General features: G+C 53.1%; 1 protein-coding gene across 1 annotated transcript; it reads left to right on the plus strand.

Annotated features, from left to right (window-relative positions):
• Window positions 1-109: 109 nt before the first annotated feature.
• Window positions 110-22,913, plus strand: LHX2 (LIM homeobox 2). The gene is made up of 5 exons (XM_008006305.3): window positions 110-1,302; window positions 2,798-3,000; window positions 3,938-4,341; window positions 10,038-10,243; window positions 22,117-22,913. The coding sequence occupies exons 1-5, from the start codon at window positions 1,183-1,185 to the stop codon at window positions 22,402-22,404; spliced, it is 1,221 nt and encodes a 406-aa protein (XP_008004496.1). The 5' UTR covers window positions 110-1,182; the 3' UTR covers window positions 22,405-22,913.
• The last annotated feature ends 406 nt before the right edge of the window (window positions 22,914-23,319 follow it).

Here is a 23,319-nt window from a genome sequence, read left to right on the forward strand (position 1 = left end):
TCGATGGGAAACGGCCGAAGGCTCTTGCAACTCTGCCCCAGGCCTGCCTTCCCGGGCCTCCCAGGCGGGTGCGGGAGGCCGCGGCTCCAGGCCGAGGGGAGACCGCAGTGAGACGAGCATCCCCTTGCTGCGCCTTCTTAGGATAGAGGGTTTAATTTTCCTTTCTGAAGATATCGCAGGAAGCTGTTCGTATCTTAAAAACTCCAAACCCCGCGCTCTCCCTCCTCCCTGCCTTCCCCCCACTCCGCCCTCCAGCCTCGCCCACCAGCTCCCACCATCTCGACTCTCCTCTGCTTCTCTTGCCTCTCCCCTCCCTCTGGGGTCTCCCGCCTTCCCGGAGCACGCGCTGCCAGGGCCTGGGGCGCCGAGCGGCCAATGGCACGGCGGCAGGACGTGATGTCAGGCGCGGCTGTAGAAAAGGCGCGGAGGCTTGCGCTGGCGCGGACTGCTGAGCCGGGGCTGGGCTAGGCGCGCGCTTGGAGAGCATTGCGCGCGGCTGGGCCCGCGGCCGGCGGCTCCTCCTCCCACTCTGCTCCTCCTCTTTTTTCTCCTCCTCCACCTCCTCCTCCGCCGCCTCCTCCTCCTCTTCCTCCTCCTCTTCAATTCTCCCGGTGGCTCGGCTCGGCTCGCAGGCTTCAGAGAAACCCCTACTCCAGTCGCCGACTCAGCGCCCAAGAGGGTCGCCTTGGGCTGGGGGCGCACCCCAGGGAGGGGAGGGGTCCAGGCAGCTGGGCCGCCGCGGGCACCTAGCAGCTTCTGGGTGAACCCCGACCCCAGCCGTCGCCGCCTTGGGCAGAGTTTGCGCCCCTGCTTTGCGCCCCGGGCGCCGAAGCCGGGCGGGCGATGCCCGCGGCGTGAAAGCGCCCGCGGCGGGCGCCGACCTCTGCCCTAGTCTCCTGCTCCCCCCGCCCCGCTTGCCCCGTGCCCTTGTGACCCTGGCTTTGGCGCCGTCGCCCAGGCGCCCCGCAATGTAGCTGCCCCCGCGCCTCGGCTGGAGGCGTCCTGCCCCGCGGGCGCCCGGGGCCTGGAGCCCGGCCTGGGGGCGCAGCCGAGCTCGGGCGGGGCCGGGGCCGCGGTGGCGATGCACCGGGCCCGTTAGCGCCAGGAGCGCCAGGCAGCTGAGGCGGGGGGCAAGCCCTCCCTCGGAGGAGCCGCGCCCCCGGCCCCGCCGGTCCCGCCGCGATGCTGTTCCACAGTCTGTCGGGCCCCGAGGTGCACGGGGTCATCGACGAGATGGACCGCAGGGCCAAGAGCGAGGCTCCCGCCATCAGCTCCGCCATCGACCGCGGCGACACCGAGACGGTAGGCGCGCGGTTGTGGGGTCGGGGCTGAGAGCTGGGATGGGGCCGGGCCAGTCAGCGCCTCTGCTCCCCGAAGTTTGGGGAGCGTCCTTCGTGCGGCACGGGACTGGGTGCTGGGGATCCTCGGTCAGAATGCAAGGCCGGTGGCTCCCGGTTCAGGGGAAACCCGGCTGCTGGGATGGAGAAGGGAAACAAGGTTGAAACCGAAATCTCCGCCCTGGCGGGTAGAGGAGAGCGTTTCTTCGGAAGTGGAAGCGAAGTCCCATCCGCGGCCCGGGGCAGCTTCCTTCTCACCTTGCCGGGCGCCGGGGTCGACAGCCCCGCGCTCTCCTCCACCTCTCGGCTCCGGTTGCTGGCGGCGCCGCGGGCGGCGCCAGGGAAAGGCGAACCAGCCGGGAGCACTGGGGCTCCAGCCGGCTTGGGCCGCTCTCGGCTTTCCGGCAATCGGGGATCTCCCTCAACCCCCTGCGCGGTTTCGGAGACCGAAGCCTTCGGGGCCAACATTTGTCGTTGTTCGCGTCCCCAGACCTTTGACTGGTCAGACTTAGCCAGGTCAGGGCTGGGAGTTCAGGCTCTGGCCTGGCCCTTGCGGAAGGAGACTCCATTCGGATCTCTACACCTGGCTCCGCGGGCCCAGCCCCAAATAGCCAGTTCCTCGCCTCAGACCTCCCTGGGGGCCAGAGGAGCAGACACTGCCCAAGTAGCGGGCCCAGAAGTGACCTTTAGGAGGCCGCGGAGGTGGGGAGCACGGGAGAAGCTTCTCTGCTCCGGGAGCAGGACCAGCGGCCCCAGTGGCCTCCCAGCCTCGAGCCCTTCTTCGGTTAGACCTTCTCTGCTGGTCAGTTTGGATAGGGGAGGATTTGGGTTGAACCTGTCCTTCACCCAGGGACTTTGAGGGTGTCCCTGCACCCCATTCACCTCATCCCTGGACCCAAGAGGGCCCCAGCCTGTGTGGCAGAGGAGCCAGAAGTTGGCTGACTTGTCCTGGCCTTAACCTCTGGCCTAAGGATCCAGGGATCACTGGAGCTGGGGACCAGGAACTCTGCTCTCTCTCCAAAGAGGAGTCTGTGTGGAGGGTAACTTAATGGTCACATTACCCCCGCCCCCCGGCTCATTTAAGAAACAGTTTGGGGAAAGCTCTTGGAGGGCTTGACTGGAGTAGCTGTCCTGGTCCCTAAACACAGCCCGAGCAGTTTGGGGGAAAGGACAGGGAGGACTGGAAGGGAGAGAGGTAAGCAGGAGAGCCATTTAGGCCAGGATCCCGGCCTGGGCCGGTGGCAGGCTAGGGCTGCGCTGGCGGGCCTGGGTTCTAAACCGCCCAGAAATGAAAATGGGCCTTTTGGGTTGGGGGGAAGCCCGCCGCATGCCCTGGCAGCCCCCTCAGCGTTCAGGGCTAGCCGAGGCCACAGAGGGAGCTGTGGGTGCCAGTTTCGCGGCGGCGGAGGGGCCGCTGGCTGACGCAGGCGCTGCCGTCTTCCGCCTCCCTCCCTTCGCAGACCATGCCGTCCATCAGCAGTGACCGCGCAGCGCTGTGCGCTGGCTGCGGGGGCAAGATCTCGGACCGCTACTACCTGCTGGCGGTGGACAAGCAGTGGCACATGCGCTGCCTCAAGTGCTGCGAGTGCAAGCTCAACCTGGAGTCGGAGCTCACCTGTTTCAGCAAAGACGGTAGCATCTACTGCAAGGAAGACTACTACAGGTAGCCCCCCACCCAACTGCCCCTCAAGACCCCTCCCCCCAGTCTCAGGCACAATCTTACAGTTTGGCCCTCTCCTTTCCCTTTAGTCCCAGGAGAGGGTTCACTACTCAGGACTCCCCCCCGCCCCGCCCCAGCTTCTCCAAGCCAGCACAAATTGGGTGATAACCTTTTAAAGCAGCAATTTGGGGAGCTCTTGGAAAGGTCTACAAAGTAAGAGAACGTGAAAAGCAGAAGCTGCCCGCCCCCTCGGAGCTTAGACCACAAAAAAGCTTGAGTTGGGATCCTTGCTCCCCTCTCTCTTTGAAGTTTCTTGAGTTAATCTGAGGTTATAGAAACAGGCACCCCTGAACCTAGGCAGCCCAAGCTGGACAGAAACACAGTTGGAAGGAGAGCTGTGGGAGTGGGTGCATTTCCAGGTCTTTTAAGAAAATGGGAGTGAAAGCTGGCCAAGATCAAAGAACCAGAATCACTAGCAGACTCCAAGTTCCCTGTTTCTCCTTCTCCCCAGTTTTAGGGTTAAGGTCTATGTATATTCTCTCTGTTGTCTCTCTTTCCCTGTCTCTGTGTTTCTTCCAAATTACAAAAGTCAGTAGGATTCCCAGGCGCTGGTTTGGAGGGAGGAGTAAAGGTTGAGAAAGGGATAAGTGGTAAGTGTCTCCCTCCACTCCCAGGTAAAGGCTTTCCTAGGGCTTGTGGAGACTCTGGGTGAAGTAGAAGTCTTTGTAGGCATGAGTGTGTCAAGGGAAACTATTTTAGGACAGGACCAGGCCTGGGTCAAAATCTAGTTCTCTCTCCCCCGCCCCATCCTCCAAATAAAGGCCGGGTTGCCCATCTTGAGGAGGGGATTGCCCCCCGCAGTACCAGCGGCACCTGGAGGAGGAAAAGGGGGGTACCCAACCGTGTGTTCCCACAGCCCCTCCTTCCATGGTCCCTACAGGCGGTTCTCTGTGCAGCGCTGCGCCCGCTGCCACCTGGGCATCTCGGCCTCGGAGATGGTGATGCGCGCTCGGGACTTGGTTTATCACCTCAACTGCTTCACGTGCACCACGTGTAACAAGATGCTGACCACGGGCGATCACTTCGGCATGAAGGACAGCCTGGTCTACTGCCGCTTGCACTTCGAGGCGCTGCTGCAGGGCGAGTACCCCGCACACTTCAACCACGCTGACGTGGCAGCTGCGGCCGCTGCAGCCGCGGCAGCCAAGAGCGCGGGGCTAGGCGCAGCAGGGGCCAACCCTCTGGGTCTTCCCTACTACAATGGTGTGGGCACTGTGCAGAAGGGGCGGCCGAGGAAGCGCAAGAGCCCGGGCCCTGGTGCAGATCTGGCGGCCTACAACGCTGGTGAGTGCGTGGCGCGTGGAACGCCCCCGTAGGGTTGGGGGAAAGTGCGCGGCCTCGACGGCCGGGAGCTGGAGTGAATGTATGCTGGGCAAATAGCGAGCCTTAAGCACCGGAAGGCCTTGCAGAAGGGACGTTAGCCCCCTGGGCTTCCAGCCTGTGCGTCCTCGGCTGGAGCGGGAGGAGAGGGTGCAGTGGTCCCTTGCTGCCCCGGGTGCAGGGCCTTGTCTCTGATACATTGTTTTTTTGGAGATGGCTTTTTGGTTTGGGCCTTTGCCCCACTTTGCTGGGCAGGAAGTGCAGGGATGGAGAAAGCAAGGCGGCGCTGACACCAAACAGGCTTCGGGTTGGTGCGGCTGAAGGCGGGGAGCTGCGACGGAAGAACAAGGCAGGGCGCCGAAGGAAAAAGGCAGGGCGGCGAGGGTCCCGAGAGAGGGCTGGTTGTGACCAGGGGCGCCGAGCTCGGCCTGGTGTGCCGCCTGACGGCGTGAAATGTCCCAAGGGCGGCAGGCTTGGGGATCTCGGGCTTGGAGAACTCAGGAAAGCAAAGGCTGCGGGTCCTTTTGCTCGGCCCGATCCTCCTTTAAAGCCTTCCCGGGCTCCTTCCTCCGAGTTTCCTGGCGCCTGCTGGGGTGAGGGCCGCGACCCTTGGAAGCGGGCGCCCGGGCGCGGGCGGGACGAGACCCGAGCAGGCCTGGCCTCGCGCCGGGGTGGAGTGGGGTGGGGTGAGGTGGGGGGCTCGGTTCGGATTTCCGGCATCTTTGAACCTCAGGCCATTCCCGGAGAAGCTCTGCCCCCTCCCGCGCCCCTCCCTGCTCAGGACAGCTGCAGAGGTTCTGAGTCCCGGCAAATGAGCCGTCAACATCTGCCCGAAGTCTGCAAGGCCCGGAAAGGTTTATGACTCTCCGGGCTTCCGAACTAGAGTTTATTTGCAATTATTTTCTTTCTTTCGTTTGCAACAGAATTAGATTTGGAGATTTTGTGTCCTTCCTCCTTTTCCCTTTAGTTAATGCACGAGTGGAAAAAACAAAAACAAAAACAAACCCAAGACTGTCCAGAGGGGGCTACGGCGGGAAGAAGTCAGTTATTTTCATCTTAAAGAATCTGAGTTGAATATGGAGGGAAATGAGGGGCGGGTGGGGGTGTCCCCGTTCGCTCCAACGAAATCGCTTGTTGGAGGATCATGGGGCGTGTGTCTGCGTGCGGAACTGGGAGGAAAACGCAGTCCCCAGTTTGGTAAATGGTGAAGCAGCAGTAGGCCGGTCGGTGGCGCGGATCTAAGATTTGCTGACGGCACTAGCACAGATGTGGCTCTCTGGAACTTCCATCCCTAATCTCCTACCACCCCGAAAAAAAAAGACAAAACCGAGTTCAGACCGGCTCCCCCCAAACCAAGCCGCTTCTATTTATCAAGTGGGGTCAACTTCCACTCGGAAGCACCTCGCGGGGCTCGGCTCCAGGGCACCTGGTGGCTGGGGAGCTGTATTGTTTTCCTGGGCACGCAGGTTCGGCGCCAGGTTTAGGATTGTGCAAAAAGAGAGTAGAAGGTACAGAGAGTTATTTCTGCTTTTTGCTATTCAGCCGCTGTTTCCCCCAGCGAGATGGGCTGGAGGCTGAATTTCAAGCCTTGTTTAACCTCTACAAGAGACACCCTCCATTCAGCCATCTCACTTTCTCTCTGGCCTCCCTCTCTCTTTTTTTCCTTTCCGTTCCCTCCGTCCTTTCTCTCTATCTCTGTCTCTGTGTGTGTCCCTGTTTGTTTCCGTGCCCTCCCCTCCGACCTTGCCCGGGGCTCCTAGTCCTGGGAGAAACAGCGTTCGGTGCGCCAGCCGTGGATATGCGGCTGACTCTTCCGGGGCTCACGGGACTACGCTGGGGAAAGGGGGGATCTCCCCGGCCTCTTGGGGCCCAGCCCAGCCTTCCTAGGTCTGGCGTCCGCCCTTCTCTCCCCTACCGCACTGGCAGGAGAGAAATAGCCGCAGTGTGGGCCGCGGGGCAGTTAGGACTGGAAAGCGGGGACCCTGGAGGGTGCGATCGTGGACGGTGTGCGGGCGTGGGTCGTGTGCGTGTGCGTGCAGCGTTCCGACCGCGGGGACACGAGCTTGTTTGTGGCAGTGTCCCACATCCAGTGGCCCAGTCACGCGGACCCCTTGCAAAGGCTCTTGCTCTGGGAACAGTCCCTCTAAGGCGCGGCGTCACCTTACTGAAGGGCGGCGAGCTGGGGGCCTAGTGGGGAGGGGGCGCCGTCGGGGCGGCCAGCGCTGGGCTTACAGCAGAGCCGCGGGCCGCGGGGTCGGAAAGTCCTTCCGGGGCGGGGCCGCGGCGGCCTCTTCCCGCAGCCCCTCGGGCCCGGGCCCGTGTGGAACGGAAACCTCCCCCCACCCCGGGCGGCGCTGCCAGCGGGCTGGGGGCGCGGGAACGGTGGCAGGAGCGGACGAGGGGCCTGGGCCGCGCACTTTGCGCCTGGGTTTGCGCGCCGCGGCCGCGGGAGTCCCGCGCGGACCGGCCGGACGCCCGGCCTCCCCCAGCCCCAGCTTTTTGTGTGTGTGTGCCTGGCGGCGTAATTACTGATTTGATTCCAATCCATTATTTAGACAATTGAACCTACAATCTCGTCTTTAGTAAAATGAGGCGAAGTCAGATTTGATTACAGGTTCAGTCCCAGCGACAAGAGCTCGAAACCCGATGGGTTAATAACAGATCACGAGTAAATTATTCATGATTTTACGAGCTCTTTAGCTCCATTGAATCGGCCTAATTGAGAGGAAAAAAAAAAAAAAGGAGAGAGAAAGCCCGGGTCCTCCCCCTCCCCTCGGCCCCTCGCTCCTCCCCGGATCCGATCCTGGGGAATCTCGACCCGCCCCCGGGCACTGGAGGCGGGAGTGAGGGGGTTCGGGGCGCCGGCCAAACCTGGGCCCCACGGCTGCCTCCCCCGCCGCCGCCCCCTGCCCTCGCCTCTGGCCGGCCTCGGCCTCGCTACTTAGGACCGACTCCTTTCCTTTTTTCTCCTCTCCCCTTCTTTCCCCTTTTCACCACTCCCCCGCCAGTAACGGCTTCAGAAAAGGCCTCTCCCGCAGGGACCAGGTCTCCTGGAGCCTCGGGATTCAGCTTGGCCACCGGACCCTCGCCACAAGCTGCGCCTGTTTCCGGGACTCGCTTTCCCCTCCGCTCTCACTGTCTATTTCTTGCTGTCTTTGTAGCTGTCGCTCTCCCGTTCTCCCGGCTCCTTCGCTTTCTTTTCCTCTGTCTCTCCTCTCTTTTTCCTGGCTCTGTCCATCTTCCGTCCCTACCCCCTCTCTCTTTCTCTTCCTCCATTCTCCCTTTCTGTGTTTGTCTTTTCTCTCCTTTCTCTGCCCTTTCTGTCCCCCTCCCCCACGCCACTACCCCACCTAGGCGGCACTCAGGGCAGGTCCCTTGGGCCCATGGGGGCGCCGGGGTCCCCACGGAGCTCATTAACAGCAGCCAGGCCCAGGCGGGGGCTCGGTGGAGGGATGGGCCCAAAGATACCCCGTAGGGAGGCCTGCCCCACCCCCAGTGGAGCTGGGGACTGGGGGAAAGAAAAGGGTTGCTCACCTCAGCGGGTTCCAAGCAGTTCTGGTGGATCAGGTTCAGAGGCATCCTCTGATCCCCTTTAAATTACCGGACCCCCTGCTCTTCACTCTGGGCGTGCTCTCTGTGGGAATGCAGCCCCGGGGGTGAGGGTTCCTGAGTGCGGGTGGAAAGAGGCCCCTAGGAGGTGTAGCCCCTAGCTAACAGCTCCAAAGGCAGGGGCAAGACCTGTATCTTGCAAATTCTCTCTGCAAGGGACTGTTCCCTACCTGGGCAGGGGAAGGGGGAGGTCACCCGCAGAGTAAAAGTTCTTTGGAGGTAGTGTGGCCAGACAAAATGCAGGATCCCCAGCTAAATTTGAATTTTGGGTAAATAACAAATACATTTGTAGTGTAAGTGTTCCTGGCAATATTTGCATTTTGGAAAAATAACGAATAAATTTGAAATGTGTAGTATAAGTGTCCCGTGTAATATTTGAATTTTAGGTAAATGACAATTTTTTAGCATAGCTGTGTCACTTGTAGTATTTGAATTTTAGGTAAACAACAAATACATTTTTAGTATAGGTATGTCCCTTGCAATATTTAGGACATGCTTACACTAAAACATTATTTATTATTTTTCTGAAATTTATATTTAACTGGGCAACCTGTATTTTAATTTACTAAATCTAGAGCTCTGTTATGGGTATGTAATAAGGACACAAGATACCTTCTCAGTTCCCCACTTTAGGCGGACTGAATGTACACCCCTTTTGAGGCTTACCCCAAGGCAAAATCTTAAGTGTGGCATGGCTCCGGAGGTGAGGAGGGGACCTTGGAGGGGTCCTGCAGGTCCCCATCAGCTGCCAAGTGGCTGAGCAATTTTCTGAGACCCAGGGTTTTACCCATATTCCCCACCCCCAATGCCAGCCAGACATTGGCAGCCTGGCCCCCATGAGGCCCCTTGTGGATAGGGACAGGCTCCCTCCTCCCTTCGTGGTGTAGTGGAAGAAAACAAGGAGGACTCCAGTGCTCAATCTGGGCTCAACACATCAAGATCAATCTAGCCTGTTACCGGTGGTGTGGCTGTGTGCAAGTTGCTTCATTTCCCTTAGCTTTAGTTTCCATATCTCTAAAATGGGACTAGCCACCTCTCTCAGTGGTAATGATGTACAGTGACATTTGTAAAGCCAAACACACACCACAGGTGTCTACTACATGTTTATTTCTGTCTCGGACTTCCTTCGCCTTCCACTCTGGCACTCTCTGTGGACTGGACAGATCTCTGAACTTCCCCGAGCCTAACTTGATCCGTTTGTTCAATGCGCAAACAACCATCTTACAGGGTAGCGATGAGGATTAAACTGCAAAATGCAGTTTCCAACCTTTGGCCCAGTGCCCGAGGCCCAGGGTCTTTCAGTACTTTTGGATGTGGCAAAAGGAGCGTGAGTCTCTGCCTCAGCAATTTCTAGATGCCAGTCCCAGGCACCGTAGGGGGAGATGGCGGAAAGCACTCATCCTTAGAGTGCCTTGGGAAACCGGAGGAGTGCAGGCCCAGAGACCTTGTCCTGCTGTGTCCGAAGTCAAGTGACTTCCCTTGCTGAGCCTCAGTTTCAACATCTGTAAAAATGGGAAAAATACTACCTGGTGCTCCTAGGATTGTTTTAAGTACCTAAAGAAAATGTGCCTGGAAAGCCCTTTAACACATCACCTGGAGTTCATTCAGCCATCAACAAGTCATAGCAGTTGTTGCTGCTGCTGCTGCTGCTTTTGTTTTTATTATCCTAACATAATGGCTCAGAATGATTTTTGGATTCTCCCAGAGCCGGGATTCAGTGCTGCAGTTCAGTGCCTGTGGTGCGACCTGACGCTGGCTCAGTGGATGGTAGCCAATGATAGCATTAACTAGATTCATTAACTGGCATGAATTCACTAGTATGAGCAATTATTCTGGTAGCTGGACCTCAGTTTCCCCATCCTGGGTGGATCACTCTCTCTGAGCCTCAGTGTCTCCATCTATAAAATGGGGGTAATGTCCCCAGTTCCTTGTGCCGCAGTTGTGCAGCAGGGTTAAGGGTAGAAATGTTTGGCAGCGGGTGGGAGGAGGGTGGATTTGGCATGGGGGGCGGGCCAGGAAGTTCACCCACCAGCTCTGTGTCTGCTCCCTAGCGCTAAGTTGCAACGAAAACGACGCAGAGCACCTGGACCGTGACCAGCCATACCCGAGCAGCCAGAAGACCAAGCGCATGCGCACGTCCTTCAAACACCACCAGCTTCGGACCATGAAGTCTTACTTTGCCATTAACCACAACCCTGATGCCAAGGACTTGAAGCAGCTCGCGCAAAAGACGGGCCTCACCAAGCGGGTCCTCCAGGTCAGCCAGGGCCAGGGGTGGGGGCATCTGTGACCACCCGGGACCGGGGTGGAACCCTGCACCCCCCACCGTGGGCCTCGGAAGGACCTTCCACCATGTGTTTGCTTCTCTGTGTGTTTATCTTTCTCATTCTCTTTCTTCACCTCTCCAGCCTCTTTCTATCTATATTTCAGTCTTTATTCCTTACTTTGGCTTTTCTCTTTCTCAGTTTTTACCTCTCTGTTTTTCTGTTTGTGTATGGCTCCATCCTCTTTGTCTCCATACTCGGTCTCTTTTCTTTCTTGTGGACCATTCTTAGTTTCTGTTTGTTATTCAAGTGACACTCATTTTACACATGTTCATGTCATAAAAGATTCAAACATTTCAGATAAATCTAGAGGCCGCCCCACCCCATCCCAGGACGTCCACCCAAGGTGACTATCGTTAGCTCCTGCTTCTTGCTTCTCACCCACTCTAGTTTCTCTTCTCTTGCTGTCTGCCTCTGTCTCACTCCCCCCTCTCTCTTCCTTCAGGCATCTCTCTAGATTTATCTTCTGCCTCCCAGACTCTCCTGGAAGCAAGGTTTGGTGGTGGGGATGTGTGTGGGCAGATTCCGCGGGTGGGCAGGTGGGGGTGGGGCTGCCCAGAGGACATGGTGGGGTGGGGAGTGACTGGGTGCCTGTGAAACTGAGCAGAACTGCACTTACATGTGTGGGTAACTTCTTAATAGAGAAGATCCAGAACTTTCACCAGATTTCCACACCCTCAGAGATGTTAAGAACCCTAGTCTGGAGGCACAGGAGGAGGTCTCAGGCTTCTGCATGACCCAAAGTTGTGGCAGAGTCGTGGGCCACACCTCAAACCGTCAGCTCCTCCTTTTACTCATTTTAGGGCCTTAGGCAAGTCACTTGACTTTTTGTAGCCTGTTTCCTCATACATGAAATGGATACAATAAATTATGCAGCGGAGTTGTCCAAGGAGCCACTGAAATGACGTGCTTGTGGTGCGACCTGACGCTTGCTCAGTGGATGGTAGCCAATAATAGCATTAACTAGATTCATTAGCTGGCATGAATTCACTAGTATGAGCAATTATTCTGGTAGCTGGACCTCAGTTTCCCCATTCGTACAAGAGAAGGCAAAACAATGCCTCCTCCCTTTATAGCAAGTTTAACCAATTTATTCTTCAGAACGTGTGGTTATAGTGCCAGCGACACACATTTTGAGGGTAGAAAACCGAGGGAGGAAGTAACCGGACAGTCGTACAACAGGAGGGAAGGTGGTGGGATTCGAGTCCAGGCCAGTCTGACCCACCCTCCAGCCCCAAGTCTCCGGGATTGAGGGCTGGGAGGTGACAGAGGGGGGATGACGAAGACGGAGGGCTGCGCAGCCGTCCTAAGACAGTTCTTGTGAGTTTGTCAGAAACTTAAAAAATATTTAAAAAGAAAAAAAGGCCTTTTATGAGGCGGGTTGAGGCTGTGACGCGGCGCAACTGCAGCTGCAGCTGCGGGGGGAGCCAGGAGTTGGGACCCCCAGGCTGCCGAGGCGCCCCCTTGCGCAGCGCTGCCCAAGGGGAGCGGGCGACGGGCTTCCGGCGAGGGAGGACTGGATGACGTAGCAGAGGGAGGGAGCGCCGGCCAATGAGATGCTGATGCGCCTCTCTGGGCCCGCCCCTCCCTCAGGGTCCGTTTTGCTTTCGAGTCCCACTGGCCTGGGCTCCTGGTGAAATGGAGGACATGGCTACACTCGCTGGGGTAGCAGGTCTCTCTCGTCTGTTTCCTTAGTTCTTTGCCTTCTTGGGGTTAGGTCAAGGACCCTCTTTGGCGCCCCCTCCCTTCAGCCGTGGGTGAGTTCGGACTGAGGACTTGGGGTTGCGCTGCCTTTTCTCTGGTTAGTAGGACCCTTCCTCCTTCCCCAATCCAGTTGCTCTGTGGCAGGGGTGTCCAATCTTTTGGCTTCCCTGGGCCACGTTGGAAGAAGAACTGTTCTGGGCCACACATAAAATACACTAACATGAACGATAGTTGTTGAGCTAAAATAATAATAATAACAATAATAATAATAATAATATTTTAAGAAAGTTTACGAATTTGTGTTGGGCCACATTCAAAGCCCTCCTGGGTATAGACAAGCTTGCTCTATGGAGTGGCGCCAGGGGAGGGAGGGCAGTTCTACGAATTAATGCTTGAGCTGGGGATGGAACCGGGTTCAGGAAGACCTGGGCTGGGTTCTCTGGCTGTGTGTCTTGGACAAATTAGTTACCCTCTCTGAGCCATAGATTTCTTATCTGTAGAAAGGGCACCATTAGGGCACACACCGCTCTCGGTTATTCAGATTAAATGAAATGAAGAGTAAGTACCCATAGTTGAATCAGAATCTCCAGTGAGAGCCAGTCTTTGTTGGCCTTGGGGAGGCAGGAGGCTTGATCACCTGACTTAGGAACAAATCAGATTTCCAGGAGAGGTACCTCTTATTCTTTCATCTGATGAAATATGTATTGGCACCAGGTCATGGGAACACAGAGACGAACAAACCATGGTCCTGGCCCTGAGGAAGTTCACCTGGTAGGTATAGAGACAGACCCATGTACAGTTTCCTCATGGTGTGATCCGTTGGGGCACCTATTGAGGGAGCCTAGAGGAAGGACCAACTACACTGTGTGCCAGGCATGATGATCCCTCTTCCCCCACCATCCAGATGAGAAGGTAGAGGCCCAAATGATCTCCACTTGCCCCAAATCACACTTTGCTAGTTACCTGCAGAGCTGGATCAAACTCCAGGCCTGCCTGATCAATGGACATAGTTCTTTCTTCTTTGAGCCAATCTGGCAATGACTGTCTGAGTGTGAGTTTCATTTAGGGTCTGTATATTGGGGGTGAGGCATACGTGTAGCACTGTTCTCCGTTTTTCCCAGACCACATTTGCACAAATCCCAAATATTCCTTATTGCACATGGTTATGCAGCAGTTTACAAAGCATTATCTTTCCAGTCACGTGTCTACCTTACCTTAAGATTTTTCTGCCCATTTTACAGATGAGAAGCTTAAGACCTAGTAAGATGAGGTGATTTGCTGCTGATTACAGGAGCCAGGCATTGGCAGGGTAGGGCTTGCCCCCAGGTGCCCTGACTGCTGATGGGGAATCTGGGGGACATGGGATGGGAGCAGTTTTAGGTGAGGCAGTTGGTAGTATGGCTTTGAAAGGTAACAGACTGATTTTAATCCTCTCTGACTTGCCAGCAGTGAGATTTGGATGCTTTAATTTCTCCTCTCTGAACCTGATTCCTTATCTGTGAAATGGGGATGAGAAGGATACCTTACTGGTGGTTGCACAGAGTAAATAAGATGACATACTATGTAATTTAGAGAGTCAGGACCCAGGCATGCTGATCTCATTCACTCATTACACAGTACAGTTCAGTCTCATGCGCTTATTTACTTGGTACAGTTCAGTCTGCAACCCTCTTTACACACATTTTAAAAATGTGATTATCTTCGTTTTGGAGATGATGAAACTGAGGTTCTGAGAGTCTAGAACCCTGGCCCTGAGTCTCACAGCTAGTAAGTCATGAAGCCAGGAGTCAAGTTCAGATTGATCTGATTCCCAAGCTCTTTCCAATATTGCACATGGACGGATTGTGACTTTTCTCCTATTGGATCTGGCTGCAGAGTGCAGCAGTACAGTGGGAGAGGAGGGAAGGCGTAGGTCACAGATGCCATGTCTTGGTAGGGAAGCAGAAACCTCTAGTAAAGTGCTCATCACATAAAAGGTGCTCACATTTGCCATCAGCAGCAGCATGGCAGCCACAATACTCACTATCAGTGGGCGAGTTGACTAGGAGACAGAATGTCCACTTAGACGGAGGTCCTATAAGACTTTAAGCCTAACAAATGCATGGAGATCATTTCTCACCACATAGAAGTCACTCTGAGTTGCTTTTCTTCCTTCCTGTGGAAGGGGCAGGGAGGCAGAATATTAAGATGCCCTAAGCTTGGGGAAGCGGGTGATGAGCTGATTGATTTGGGTGGGTGGAGGTCTCCCTAGGGGTTCCCTGGTGTGCCTTTGGAAGAAAATACATTTTAACCACCAACAGTTTAAAAACCGTCTTTCATGCTGGGTGTGGTGGCTCACACCTGTAATCCCAGTACTTTGGGAGGCTGAAGTTGGCGTATCACTTGAGTTCAGGCGTTTGAGACCAGCCTGGCCAACATGGTGAAACCCCGTTCCCTACTAAAAACACAAAAATTAGCCAGGCGTGGTGGCACACACCTGTAGTCCTAGCTACTCAGGAGGCTGAAGCAGGAGAATCACTTGAACAACCCGGGAGGTGGAGGTTGCAGTAAGCTGAGATTGTGCCACTGCACTCCAGCCTGGGCAACAGAGCAAGACTCTGTCTCTAAGATAAATAAATAAATAGCATCTTTCAGGTGACTAGTTAGTTATAATTAACCTGTGTGAGAATTTGGAAGTTGAGAGCTCTAGCTTTCTTCTGGCCACTCACCTGTTTGACAGATATATTGACTGCCATGTGCCAGGCAGGCTGGAGGCACTGAGGATTCAGCGGGGAACAAGACAATGAACAAGACTGGCCGGGCACGGTGGCTCACACCTGTCATCCCATCACTTTGGGAGGCCGAGGCAGGTGGATCACCTGAGGTCGGGAGTTCAAGACCAGCCTGGCCAACATGGTAAAACCCATCCCTACTAAAAATACAAAAATTAGCTGGGCACAGTGGCACGTGCCTGTAATCCCAGCTACTTGGGAGGCTGAGGCAGTAGGATCGCTTGAGCCCAGGAGGTAGAGGTTGCAGTGAGCCGAGATTGCACCATTGCACTCCAACCGGGGTGACAGAGCAAGACTCTGTCAAAAAAAAAAAAAAAAAGACGGTGAACAAAACCCCATTGGAACATCCACCCAGAGGGCATTGTGGAGCAAGGTGTGGGATAAACAATTGACAAGGTACTAAGATTAATCTCTGTGTTTTTCTTTTAAATGATTCTAAGATCATATAGGTTTGGGAAAGGCTCAAGGTTAACTATGTCTTTCTCTTGGAGATCAGAGCATGTTAGCATTAATACAGGCCTTGAGAAATCTGGAACAGACTCAACTTCATCTAATCTAACATTTCCCAAATTTTATTTGGCCATCGAATTCTTATTTAACTCTTGAAAAGAAATAAAATGGTGGACGTGCTAGGTAGGAAAAATGCAAGGGTACAACGAGAGACCTGACCTGCTGAAGGAGGTAGTCAGGGAAGGCTTCCCTGAGGAGGAGGTGTGGTTTATATCAGGGCAAGTCACTTCATTACTTTGAACCTCCGTTTCCCCACCTGTAAAGTCATCTTTTTCTTGCCTGTCCATCACCCAGGTCAGTGATGAGTGTCCAGTCTAGTCCTGGATGGCCTAAGCTGTATGGAGTTTCACAGACGATTTGGCCTGAACCTCTCATTTCAAAGGAGAGGAAATCAAGAATCAGAAAAGTGGAGTGACTCTCCCAAGAACCACAGCAAAGTGGTTATAGGCCTGGGACTGGAACCAAGGGTTTCTGATGTCCAGTTCAGTGGTTATTACTTTTGGTTCTTTAAAGAAAACTTCTTTAAAAGTTTACAAAATGCCGGGCGCAGTGGCTCATGCCTGTAATCCCAGCACTTTGGGAGGCCGAGATGGGCGGATCACGAGGTCAGGAGATTGAGACCATCCTGGCTAACACGGTGAAACCCCGTCTCTACTAAAAAATACAAAAAACTAGCCGGGCGAGGTGGCGGGTGCCTGTAGTCCCAGCTACTCAGGAGGCTGAGGCAGGAGAATGGTGTAAACCTGGGAGGCGGAGCTTGCAGTGAGCTGAGAGCCGGCCACTGCACTCCAGCCTGGGCGACAGAGCAGGACTCCGTCTCAAAAAAAAAAAAAAAAAAAAAAAAAAGTTTACAAAATGCTAGAACTGCCATACCAACAGTTTAGAAAACTAGGAAAAACAGAAAAAAAAAAAAAAAAAAGAAAAAGAAAAAAAAGGCTTACCCTTCTAAGAGCACAGGAATCCAATAATTAAAGTGTGTAATTTAGAGGTTAAGTAGTGGCTAAGGGCATAGAACCAGTCTGTTGGAATTCACATCTCAATTCTGGCTGTGCAGTAAGAGGCACACGGTCTCTACTCCTGCAAATTTGCAATAATATTCACATCTACCTCATAGGGTCATTATAAGGACCAAATGACTTAATGTGTAAAATGCTTAGGACTTTGCTTATAAAATGCCTGGTGCTGGCTGGGTGTGGTGTCTCCCGCCTGTAATCCCAGCACTTTGGGAGACAGAGGTGGGCAGATTGCTTGAGCCCAGGAGTTTGAGACCGGCATGGGCAACATAGTGATATTCCATCTCTACCAAAAAATATAAGAATTAGCCAGGAGTGATGGCATGTTCCCATAGTCCCAGCTACTCAGGAAGCTGAGGCAGGAGGTAGAGACTGCAGCGAGCTTTAATCACACCACACTGCACTCCAGCCTGGGCAACAGAGTGAGACCCTGTCTCAAAAAAAGAAAAGAAAAGAGGCCAGGCGCGGTGGCTTACGCCTGTAATCCCAGCACTTTGGGAGGCTAAGGCAGGTGGATCACTTGAGGTCAGGAGTTCGAGACCAGCCTGGCCAACATGGAGAAACCCCATCTCTGCTAAAAATACAAAAATTATCCAGATGTGGTGGCACATGCCTGTAATCCCAGCAACTCAGGAGGCTGAGGCAGGAGAATCACTTGAGCTCCGGAGGCGGAGGTTGCAGTGAGGCAGATCGTGCCATCGAACTCAGGGTTGGGCAACAGAGCTAGACTCTGTCTGGGGAGAAAAAAAAAAAAAAAAGGCCGGGTGCGGTGGCTCACACCTGTAATCCCAGCACTATGGGAGGCCAAGGTGGGCAGATCACAAGGTCAGGGGATGGAGACCATCCTGGCTAATACGGTGAAACCTGTCTCTACTAAAAAATGTAAAAAATTAGCCAGGCATGGTGGCTCATGCCTGTATTCCCACCTACTTGGGAGGCTGAGGCCGGAGAATAGCTTGAACCTGGGAGGCAAAGGTTGCAGTGAGCTGAGATCGTACCACTGTACTCCAGCCTGGGCGACAGAGCGAGACTTCATCACAAAAAAAAAAAAAAAAAGATGTCTGGTACTTCATGGGGAATAGTATTCATCATTATTGTTTTCTTTATGAAGGGACAATACCAGAGGACATAGTTTTTTTATCCTTTTTTTTCACCTAACAGCCATCACAAGACATTTCCCCTGTGGCATCGTGGAGTGGCTGTGTCATGACTCCCACTTGCCGCATCTGAGTGGACACTTTGGATGCAGCCATTAGTTTGATGTTATTTAAAATGCCATGATGGGCATGAAGCTTTCATCTTTTGGCTGATTTCCTTAGCATCCCAGGTGGGGATTTGCTGGGGGCAAAATGGGTTTCCCACTGGCCCTCCTGGCTTTCTTGATGAAAGAATTCTGGGGAAGGAGGTTTGTGAGGCAAAACACAGCTTGCATGGCCAGGTAGTGCCTGGGAAGAGGGCAAGAAGCAACATGTGCTTCTTCATCTACCCAGGACTTATTGGAGGTCTACTGTGTACCAGGCTGGGGCACCCCTGGCCTGGTGTTAGTTGTGTCCTGATGATTCTCTGTGTGAACTTGGCCTTGTTGTCCCAGACACACAGTCCAAAGAACTTGAGGCATGTGAAAAGAGAGGGCTGTCAGTTTCAGAAGATGGGTGGGTGGGGCAGATCGCACCTTGTTGCTTGTGGCTGCCTAAGAATCCCAGCTGGTCAGAACCCTGAGAGCTATATGATGTGGTCTAACCCTCTTGTTGTACAAGTGAGGAAACTGAGGCAGGTCCAGAGGTGAGGGACAAACCCGAGGTCACGTGGCAGTCCCAGGACTGGAAGCTGCTCTTTCCACTGCACCATAGTTGCTTCTCTGTTTATTCATTCATTTATTCACTCATTCACGGGCTTGCTAGCTCCGTCAGGACCATGTGGCAGGGAGAGCATGGACTCTTTTAGGGCAAATGGTCCTAAGTCTCAGGTTGCCCTTTGTGTGACCTTTGGCGAGTGACTTCACCACTCTGACCCTCTCTGTTTTTTAAATCTATACAGTGAGGGCAGGCGCGGTGGCTCACGCCTATAATCCCAGAACTTTGGGAGGCTGAGGTGGGCGGATCACCTGAGGTCAGGAGTTTGAGACCAGCCTGGCTAACATGGTGAAACTCCGTCTCTACTTAAAATACGAAAAGTTAGCTGGGCATGGTGGCAGGTGCCTGTAATCCCAGCTACTTGGGAGGCTGAAGCAGGAGAATCGCTTGAATTCGGGAGGTGGAGATTGCAGTGAGCCGAGATCATATCACTGCACTCCAGCTTGGGGGCGACAGAGCAAGACTCCATCTTAAAAAAAAAAAAAAAAGAAAAGAAAAAACAAAATTAGTCAGGTGTGGTGGTGGGCACCTGTAATCCCAGCCACTCGGGAGACTGAGGCAGGAGAGAATCACTTGAACCTGGGAGGCAGAGGTTGAAATGAGCCGAGATCGCGCCACTGCACTCCAGCCTGGGTGACAGAGCAAGACTCTGTCTCAAACAATAATAATAATAATAACAGTAAATAAATAAATCTATAAAATGAGAATAATAATCAAACCCACCTACTTGGCTTTTCATGGGAATAACCTGTGACAGTGCATGCTGGAGGGTGGCATAGGGCCTGGCACGTAGTAAAAGGTACATACATGTCAGCCATTCCTATGACTACGTATTACTGGTTCTTAATCTCTGCCAGTGTCTGCCATGTGCCGGGGGATATGAAGATAGCATAGACAGGGTCCCTGCCCCCATCCACCTCTCAGGAGTGGGCTTTTTGAAATACCTGGGAGAGAATTCTAATGAAGCCCTGCCTTAACACGAAGAACAAACCCCACACAACCCCAGAGCAGACCGGCTTTTAATCAAGTTGTTGAATTTTCATCCACCAGATTCCCAGCGCCTCAGCTCTGGAAAGCAGAGAAGGCAGTTGTGGACGATGGTGTCATTGTTTACAAGCCCACTGTTAGGGGCAACAGCCTGAGAAATAGCAAACAGCCAGCAACCAACCGGGTCCAGCCCTGCCTGAGGTCTTGCAGCCCCGGATGGATGAGCAAATGAGCATCCAGCAAAGCACCCTCCACCCTCGACCCAGGCTCCCCGCTCCAGCTACTGCTCAGAGAGTCAGACGCACAGAGCACAGGTTGCCCACGGGTCACACGCACGCAGGCCAGGACAGTGGCAAAGCGGCGGCACAAAGGCTCCGGCCTTCTCCACCCCAATCTGCATGACTCTGAGGAAGTCACTTCCTCCCTCTGAGAGCCTCTGGGAGCTTTCCCCATCCATTTTCTTCATCAGCTATTCCTTAGGCCACCAGGACACAGTCTCTCCCCTACAGATTTCTGCTGGCCGGGAAAGGGAAGGATCCCCCAACCCCAGGGAGAGCATGTCGAGGGTGGTCTGAGAAGCACTGTACTTACTTGCCAGCCCCCAGAAGGGGTGATGGGCTTTCTTTGGGCAGAGAGCCAGGGAAAATGTGCCTTCTTCCTGGGAAGATCCAGCGCTGAGGAGGGAGCTTGGTTTTTCCACGTCACAGGGTGTGGATCTCCCACTTTACTCCAAGATTCTCGTGGATGTGCTTTTAATTGAGCCCAAATTGTGTTAGGCCACCAGAAACGGGGATTTGAGGCCACAGGCCCCTGCAGCCGGGGTGGTCCCAAGGGGTGGGTGGGGCCAGGAGTCAGCCCTCCCTCTCCTGCCAGAGACACTGGGAAGACAGGCAGATGCAGGACATCTGGAAACGCGCAACTGGACACCCCAGAATCTGCAGAGTGCCCTGAGGCCCTTTGTTTTATGGGGAGGCTTCTGGCGGGTGTTTTCCTCACGCAAAGGGAAGTGAAGGGGCCCTGCCTTTCGGGCCTTTTTCCTTGGAAGGTTCAACACCCCCCGCCAACAGTGGCCTGGATTTCCTAAGCCCCTCCCAAAGTACTGCATGGACCTCTGGGTACAGCGGGTCTCTGTGTTTGTGCTGTTAGATGGGTGGTTGTACTTGGGTACTGGCTGTGTAGATGAATTTCTTTTTTCTTTTTCTATTTTTGAGATGGAGTCTTGCTCTGTGGCCCAGGCTGGAGTGCAGTGGCGTGATCTTGGCTCACTGCATCCTCCGCCTCCCAGGTTCAAGCAGTTCTTCTGTCTCAGCCTCCCAAGTAGCTGAGATTACAGGAGTGCACCATCACACCCAGCTAATTTTTAATATTTTTAGTAGAGATGGGCTTTCACCATGTTGGCCAGGCTGGTCTCGAACTCCTGATCTCAAGTGATCCACCTGCCTCGGCCTCCCAAAGTGCTGGGATTACAGGCTTGAGCCACCATGCTGGGCCTTAGATGAATTTCAGTGTGTCTTCCTGAACGCATACAGGCGTGTGTGCAAAGATATGGGAGTGGACGCGTGTGAGTCTGTGCCCAAGGAAAAATGAAAGTAATCCCATGTTCTCTCACTGACATTCTTTTCACACCAAGCTCAGCCCCAGCTCCGAGCCCTGCCGCATGTCCCTCATAAGCCAATAGGGGATGCAGCAGGTCGGAGAGAGACTCTGCGGGTTTCAATTTCCCTGGCCTTGCTTTAATTTGGCTGCTGTTCCCACGCTGCCTACCTCCACCCACCTCCACCCTAAGACCTGAGACCCAGTGGCCCAGGGTACCTGGTGACTTCTCCAACCGATGATGGGGAATAGGTTCTGTGTCTTTCACTTCCTCTTAGTAACTCATTATTATTGCCTGATTCTCATGTGTTCTTTATCCCATTCCCAGACTTACTGACCACGAAACATTTAAAACATTTTACCAACAAGAACTTGTGGGGTTTATTGTCTGCTGAAAGGCAACTGCCAAAAAAGGAAAAAGAAAAAAAAAAAGGAATGTCTCAAACAACCATTAGGAAAAGGATCAAGATTTGTCTGGTGTGTGTGTTTGGTGTGTCTGATAGAAATGCAACTTGAGGCACACATTTAATTTTAAGTTTTAAATGTTCTAGTAGCCTCCTTGAAGAAATGAAGAGAGACAAGTACAATTAATTTTAATAATGTATTTTGTTTAACTCAGTATAGCCAAACTATTATCATTTCGACATGTAATCAATATAAAAATTATTGAGACATTCTACCTGCTTTTTTTTCCATATTCGGCCTCCAGATAGGTTGTGTGTTTTCACCTGCAGACTGGTTGAATTTGGTCTAATGCCATTTTAAGTGCTCAGCCACCATACGTGACTCGTGGCTGTGACATTCAGGAGTAAAGCTCAGCTCTGGAACCTCCTATCAGAAAGAGAAGCCCAGCCATAGCCCATTAGATAAAGTGAAATTTTTGTTTTATTTTATTAACAGCAAAATATTGATCAGGTGCAGTGGCTCACACTTGTAATCCCAACCCTTTAGGAGGCTGAGGCAGGAGGATCGCTTGAAACCTGGAGTTTGAGACCAGCTTGGGAAACGTTGCAAGACCCCCGTCTCTACAAAAAATAAATTAAAAAGTTAGTGGGGCCGGTGATGCTCACCTGTATAGCCCCAGCTACCCAGGAGGCTGAGGTGGGAGGATCGTTTGAGCCCAGGAGTTTGAAGCTGCAGTGAGCTGAGACTGTGTCACTGCACTTCAGTACAGGGGACAGAGCCAGATCCTGTCTCTAAACAGAAACAAAAACAAAAAAACCCAAAAAGCAAAACATCGCCAACCTGACTTTTTGGATCTTCTTCGCAAAACGCAGATTAGTGTCCCCAAAGGCAGCAGAGCTCTGAGTGAAGCAGTTGGGGGTATGCTCTGCCTGCCTTCTGCTCAATAGTCCTTCCCTGTTGTCCCCTGCAGGTCTGGTTCCAGAACGCCCGAGCCAAGTTCAGGCGCAACCTCTTACGGCAGGAAAACACGGGCGTGGACAAGTCGACAGACACGGCGCTGCAGACAGGGACGCCATCAGGCCCGGCCTCGGAGCTCTCCAACGCCTCCCTCAGCCCCTCCAGCACGCCCACCACCCTGACAGACTTGACTAGCCCCACCCTGCCAACTGTGACGTCCGTCTTAACTTCTGTGCCTGGCAACCTGGAGGGCCATGAGCCTCACAGCCCCTCACAAACGACTCTTACCAACCTTTTCTAATGACTCGCACCCTCCCACCCCACAATTTCTTTAAAAAAGAAATTATCTTTAGTTGAATTCCAAGTGTATTTTAAAATAGAGGCTTTGAGCAACTAACTAACCACATTTTAGGATCTCGCCTGGAAACAGAGGAAAAAAAAACCAAGTGTGCACCCAGCTAATGCAGCGGTGTGGACCGAGGAACAACTTGGAAGATCTACCTGCAACACAACATTTGTGTCACTGTACAGTTTTGTGGACTGAGCGAGGAAAAACAACAAATAATTTAAGTTGGCTAGAGCTTCTGTATTTTCAAAGACTGCCACGTGCCTTAGGAATACTGTTTTATCTCCATACTTTGGATGACTTGTTCATTTTTCTCTCCCTCTTTTTCTCTGTATATTTATGACCAGAGCAAAAATGTAAAAAACAAAAAACAACAAAAAAAAGTTTGTTACTTTGAATAGTCCTAAAAAGAAAAAAAAGAAAAAAAAAAAAAGGAAAAATCAAACCCCCTCCAACGGTCGCTTTGTTGTTTTAGAATTTTAAGGTGGAAGTCTGTTCGAATATCAGAATTTGTAAAATCTAACCAGTAATAAAACCACTTATCGAAACTACTTGGTCCTGCTGCCATTTGGTTGGGTGTGAAATTCACAGGACCTAAGAGCTTTACCGAAGCCCAGAGATAAATTCTAGGTCTTCACATATTCATCAGATATTCTTGGGGCTCCTGTCTTATGCCAGGCTTTGGACAGATTACGGAGATGCAGAGACAAAGATCCAGTTCCTGCTCTCAAGGAATCAGAGTGGTGACACAGGACAGACAAAAGATACCTTAACAGGGTGTGATATGTCCTCAAGTGGAGGATATGCAAAGTCCCATTCATTCATTCATTCATTCATTCATTCATTCTTTCAAATATTTAATGAGCACAC

This window comes from Chlorocebus sabaeus, chromosome 12 (genome assembly GCF_047675955.1).
Source record: "Chlorocebus sabaeus isolate Y175 chromosome 12, mChlSab1.0.hap1, whole genome shotgun sequence".
NCBI classification, from domain to species: Eukaryota; Metazoa; Chordata; class Mammalia; order Primates; family Cercopithecidae; genus Chlorocebus; species Chlorocebus sabaeus.